Source organism: Sinocyclocheilus anshuiensis, unplaced genomic scaffold, assembly GCF_001515605.1.
Source record: "Sinocyclocheilus anshuiensis isolate Anshui unplaced genomic scaffold, SAMN03320099.WGS_v1.1 scaffold690, whole genome shotgun sequence".
Taxonomy (NCBI): domain Eukaryota; kingdom Metazoa; phylum Chordata; class Actinopteri; order Cypriniformes; family Cyprinidae; genus Sinocyclocheilus; species Sinocyclocheilus anshuiensis.
The window spans coordinates 157,246-163,694 of NW_015547715.1; the positions used below are offsets into that span (position 1 = coordinate 157,246).

The window sequence follows — 6,449 nt, forward strand, 5'->3', positions numbered from 1 at the left end:
TTCTTCGTTTTGTTAATAAAAGTTCTATGTTTTATAAATAGATTAAAGTGAGTTTGACGTTGTATTTTGTTGTTGCATTCAAGCAATTGACGCCGAATTGCCGCTAATTCGAAAGTGAAAGTAAAATGCGCACGGTGCTTTTAAGCTATTTAAAAGCGAGGGAAAATTCAAACGAACTAAAAACGAACCATTGCTTTACGCCGAATTGCTGCTATTTGAAAGTGAAAGTAAAATGCACACGCGCTTTTACAAGCTATATAAAAGTGAAGGAAAGCAAGGAAAAGAGTCCCTGCCCCCGCCCCCACGGTGATACCGGTATTATCCGTGTTGTCACACGTCGATTAACCGGTTTGAAAATTTGTTAATAAAAGTTCTATGTTTTATAAATAGATTAAAGTGAGTTTGACGTTGTATTTTGTTGTTGCATTCAAGCAATTGACGCCGAATTGCCGCTAATTCGAAAGTGAAAGTAAAATGCGCACGGTGCTTTTAAGCTATTTAAAAGCGAGGGAAAATTCAAACGAACTAAAAACGAACCATTGCTTTACGCCGAATTGCTGCTATTTGAAAGTGAAAGTAAAATGCACGCCACTTTTGCAAGCTATTTAAAAGCAAAGGAAAAGAGGGAGTGCCCCCGCCCCCACGGTGAACCCTACCGAGCTACTGAGAGCCACAAAATCAGCTTACTAGAGTTATTCAGAAATGCATCACCTTGTGAAAAAGTAATTCAGCACTTAACCTTTAAAAATAGTACTTAAGTTCATTTTTATGTGAAATTTCACAATTAATTCCTTTGTTTTTGAAATATGGTTAGAAGTGTACTGTGACAGTGTTATTTTAATTTTTTTTAATGACATTTTTTAATAAGTTTTTTTTTATAATTTTAATTTGATTGTTTTTAGAAATTTTTATGATTTTATTTTATTACATTTTATTTGATTATTTTATTTATTAATTTTTTTTGTACATTTCATTAAATTAAATGCTGTCTTGGCATCTAGCTGAAATAAAACGTTTTTAATATTTAATTACATTTTAGTGAATTTTAAGTAACGAAAATGTTTTTTAATGGTTTTAATTTTAGTTTTAGTTTGAACTTGAATAACCCTGACTGCTAAATGAACTAAAAAGCATTTACGTTAATGTCATTTCTATTAAAACTTGTATGTCATGTATTTTAATATATTTGTAATTTTTAATGAAATTTTGCACAATTTGAATGATGACGTTTCAATTTTAACAGGAAAAATTATAATCAAGTATGTGTGCTTTAGTATGTTAGTCAACACCTTAAAATAAGTGTACTTATTTATAGCATGACAAAAGATTATTAAAACAGCTTAAACATGACGTAAAATATACTTTAAAGTAAAACATTTAATTTTACGCTACAAGATCATAGTCATGAAAGTGTACTCTCTTTACGTACAATTACGTGGCTTTTTATTTGAACAATTTTATATTGTCTGCAAGTATAGTTTTTGTAAAATAAACTTTTAAGATTTGAAGTGCACATTCACTACAATTACACACACTTCTTTTTCACAAGAGTTTGTAGTGGCTGCTCATAAAAGCATTGGATTCATTGTGTTTTTTCCCCGTTAGAGTACTTGTGTCACGTGTACGTGCGGAATGACAATCTCGGTGGTGTTGTGATCGCGGACAGTGAATATCCCTCCAGAGTCTGCTTCACTTTACTTGATAAGGTGCGTTATGTTGACCATCCATCTATCTATCTATCTATCTATCCATCCATCCATCCATCCATCTATCATCCATCCATCTATCCATCTATCATCCCATCTATATATCTATCATCCATTCATCCATCCATCTATCCATCTATATATCTATCATCCATCCATCCATCTATCATCCATCTATCATCCATCCATCTATCATCTATCCATCCATCCATCCATCTATCATCCATCCATCTGTCATCCATCTATACATCTATCATCCATCCATCCATCTATCATCCATCCATCTATCATCTATCCATCCATCCATCCATCCATACATTATACATCCATCCGTCTATCCGTCCGTCCGTCCATCCATCCATCCGTCTATCCGTCCATCCATCCATCCATCCATCTATCATCCATCCATCCGTCCGTCCGTCCGTCCGTCCATCCGAGAGATTGCATGGCTTTAAAACCAGGGCTTTTAAAACTACTTCAATCTTAAAAATACTTAAAACCTTCAAACCTTTTAAAATACTTCAATATATTAAAAATATTTAAATCTTTCAAATTTCAAGTTTTTAAACTAGTTCAGTCTTTAAAAAGACTTAAACCCTTCAAACTTCAAGCTTTTAAAACTACTTCAATCTTAAAAATACTTAAAAGTATTAAACTTCAATCTTATTAAACTACTTCAAAATTTCTGGCTTGTTTTTCTCAAGCCAACATCAAACTTTACTGTCTTAGGTGTTATTAGTATAAAGACTGTTATACAAATTTACAAACATTATTTTTTTTTAAATGAATTGTGTACATTTAAATGAAATGTAACTGTAAATTTAAATGAATACAATTTAAATGCCAATTTAAATAATAAATATAATTAAAATTTTTTTTTTTTTTTTTTTTTTTTTTTAAATGGTTAGGTATGACCATTTTCTCTCTAATGGTTTTGTGGTTGTCTGTAGGTGCTGGATGAGTTCTCCAGACAGGTCAACAGTATAGACTGGCCTTCTGGTTCTCCAGCGACCATTCAGTACACAGCACTGGACAGCCATCTGGCCAGATACCAGGTACGTTATGCTCACTAATAGTGAAACTGCAAGAAAAGCCATGTAGTGGAACGTCAGCATTGTTATACAAGGGTTTTAAGAGCACTTGATTAGTAAACACAACGCATTCTATCACCCGTAACAGTTTCAGTATTTCCTGTTTTACAGAATCCACGGGAGGCTGACGCTATGACCAAAGTGCAAGCAGAACTGGACGAAACCAAAATTATTTTGGTGAGCAAATAATTATGTGAACCGTGTGTATTAAAATTCACCGTTTTTGATTGTTACAATCATCTGTTCCACCTACATTGATATTCAGTATGCAGGGTGTGTAAGTGTGCTGTCATTATACACATATTAGAGTTTGTTTGTATTTAATGCATTGGCATTTGTATGTAATTTAATATGTGTTTCTCCAGCACAACACAATGGAGTCGCTGCTGGAGAGAGGAGAGAAGCTGGATGATTTAGTTCAGAAATCTGAGCATCTGGGAAACCAATCAAAAGCCTTTTATAAAACGGTCAGTACTCTACATGCATATGAAACATGGCAACAGAAAATGCAATTTATTATTGTGTCAATACTCTTGTACATTTTAAAGCTTCGTTAGTGGTGGTTTCTAAAACCACTTATTATTGCTCATATTTATAGCTAGTGAAGTATTAAAGGGGTCATGAACTGGCTTTTTTTTGTTATTTTGTACTGTTGTCTGAGGTCCACTTATGACGTTTGTGTGGTTTTTACATTCAAAAACATCAAAATCAATAAGTAATAGGCTATTTTCTACCATGGTTTTGGAGAAACGCTATTTTTTATGGGCGTGCCGCATTGAACACTCAGAAGTAAACACCCACTGCTGTGATTGGATAACAGTTCTGCATAGTAAACGACCTTTCTGCGTGTCTGTTTGACAAGCTACGTCCTTCATAGTTGGAGCCTTCTGTGACTTCGGTTAGACACATACACATAATCAGGACATATCAAGCAATCTCTAACAAAGCAATAGTGACATACAGTACAAATATTTTTTACTCGCATAAGTGTGCTGCGCCATTCCTGTCGGATCCAATATAGACGCACAGCCTTGCTTTTTAATCTCGGTCTCTCTGCAAATCCAGAGTCGACTGTGTCTCGTTTACAAAGGAGTCCGCGGTGAAAAGAAGCGAACAAACGCTCAATGTTTTACTCGCGTGAGCTGCAACTTCATTAAAAATTAAGTTCATCCACGCATTCCTAATATTTGAATCCAAAGGAAGTTTATGCAGCGACTGTGTTCTTCCAGGCACTGCACAATATTCTGCGATCTTTAACGGCATGTTTATTGCTTGGTTGCTCGATCCGGGGTGGGCGGGGCTACATAGTTATGTGTTGATATTCTTCTGTGGAGGCGGAGTTTAACCGATCTATTACATCATTGAATCCAGAATCTGGCATTCGCTGGGCCTGGTGTCATTAAAAGCTTTTATTTCAGTAACAAGGATGTTTTCAGTTCTGAAACTTACAAGATATTCTTTTAGCACGATGACCTCTTACATATTAAAAAATGCTCAAGTAAAAGTTGATTTCTCAATTCATGACCCCTTTAAACCTATCAGCTACCTTAAGGCAAGACACCCCAAATACTGAGAAAGTTGCCAGTGTGAATAGGCAACTGCTCACATCTTCTTCAGGAGATCTGATGTAATGTTGATGTTTTTATGTTCTAGGCACGCAAGCAGAACTCGTGCTGCGAGATCATGTGATCGCGAGGAAGTCTCTGATTGGACTGGACTCTTCGGCCACCTCTCCTCTGGTTTTCTATTTTTCCCCTCTCTTTCTCTCTGTCCTGGTGTGGGCTGGTGCTTTTATCAAGCAGCAGTCATAGCGAATGCACGAGAGGGCCGATCCGACGGTATACAATAACGGGCTCAGAGGGGGCTGATTTCCCATGATGCACCACACTTACTCTGCCATCGGTTTTCATGTTGTGTGAGAACTTTGTTTTCTTCTTGACGGTTCCTCAGGGTCTGGCACAAGCTCAAAACGGATCCGGATAAAAGCATGGAGGGGCTCGAGTCAAACGTCCCCGCTGTGCCTTACTGTAGACGCAGGAGTGTTGTTATCAAACTGTTGAATTAGCCTTATCAACGGAGGACGTGCGAGTGAAAATGCTGCAATCTCTGTATTTAGACTCAATATTCGGCTTTGGCAGTTTTGAAGCGCCTTGTAAAGTGAACATGTAGCGTGAATTTTTTTTAAATGTGAAAACAGTAAATAATGTGTTAGTTATTGATGTTCATAACGTTCAGATCCTCAATATTGTGTGTAAGTGACTGACCAAATTAAATGTTTGTGTACAATTCTAATGCTTTTTTCTCTTGAAAATGTAAATAAATTACTGAATGGTATTGGCATTGGTTCCCTGCATCATGAGTTATTGCAATTTGGTTTTTAATACTTAAGAAACATGCCTACAATATGTTCAGTTGGTGGTTGATAACGAACATGTGTTGTGATGTTAGAGAGTAATAATAAAGCCTTAAAGTGTGGTTTAGTGTGAAATCAGCCCCCTTAATCCTCGTGCGATGGTTGTGAGTGTAAATCACGTGTTAGTGATTGTGTTTGGTCACATGACTCTCGCTGGACCTCTCAAATGCTGTATCCGATCTAATGACGCTTTGCTGCTAACAGCCTGAAGGCTTGACTCGTGAGTCCTGGTTTCAAGTTCATGTGCTTTTTCTCTTTCTGTAAAGCTTAAATCTACATGCACAAAAGGTTGGGTAAAGCCAGCAGTATCTGGGTGAACCAGTCAAGAACATGTCCGGGTCTTATTTCATCCCAAAGTCAGAAGACAGACAAAACAAAATCTATTTTGTTTAAAGAAAATCTCATTTCAGACTATTTATGTTTTTTGCATTTTGACAATTAAAATGTTCAGTTTTCCCCCAATTTGTAATATTGACATTTTCTCACTGAATTGTCATGAGAATTAAATGTTCTTATTTGTGAAGAATAAATAATTAATGCATTATTTTAACAATAATAATTTAAAAAAATTATATTTTGTTTTGATTTTGAAAATCTCATAACTAGGACCATTTATATTTTTGCATTTTGACAAGATCAATTTCCCCCAATTTGTGATATTAATGACATTTTCGTACTGATTTCTCATGAGAATTAAATGCTATTTGTAAAAAGAGAAAAAAATAAGTTAATGCATTCTTTCACAAATAATTTAAAGGTGGGGTATGCATTTTTTCAAAAACCCTTTAGAAAACTGATTTGGGCCGAGTAGCAAAACAAACTTGTAGCCAATCAGCAGTAAGGGGCGTGTCTACTCATGATGTGGAGGAGAGAGCGTTCAGTGCACAGGACGGACATTAGTGAGCCGAGCGACAGAAAGATAGAGATGGCGGATTAAAAACAAAAGAGGAAACCGTCTGCGGAACTAAAGAAGGCAAGAAGTAGGACCCGCGTAAATATCAGATCAGCTTTCCAGCGCTGGAGAGAACTCAAGGAGCGGAAGGCCTGCGATTAGACGCCGAGGTTGCTTTGTTTCTTCTCGATAGGTGAATAAGTGTCTTAACACCGTGTCTACATCGGACGCGACAGCTAAAGTCTGCCTACACTGGACGCGATAAAGCAACCGCTGAAAATCATTTGAAATTTGTGTCAATACGTCATGAATAGAACGCAGCAGCAGTTTTCTGTCGGGGATTTGTC

At 36.3% G+C, this 6,449-nt stretch overlaps 1 protein-coding gene across 2 annotated transcripts in view; it reads left to right on the plus strand.

Moving 5' to 3' along the window:
• The window catches only part of LOC107704135 (synaptobrevin homolog YKT6), a 9,170-nt gene extending 3,634 nt beyond the window's left edge, over window positions 1-5,536 (plus strand). For both annotated transcript variants that reach the window (XM_016506996.1, XM_016506994.1), the window contains 5 exons: window positions 1,606-1,706; window positions 2,657-2,761; window positions 2,909-2,974; window positions 3,163-3,264; window positions 4,451-5,536. In XM_016506996.1, coding sequence (XP_016362482.1) covers window positions 1,606-1,706; window positions 2,657-2,761; window positions 2,909-2,974; window positions 3,163-3,264; window positions 4,451-4,486 — 410 coding nt within the window. In that variant the 3' untranslated portion in view covers window positions 4,487-5,536. The remainder of the gene's footprint in view (window positions 1-1,605; window positions 1,707-2,656; window positions 2,762-2,908; window positions 2,975-3,162; window positions 3,265-4,450) is intronic.
• Window positions 5,537-6,449: the final 913 nt, after the last annotated feature.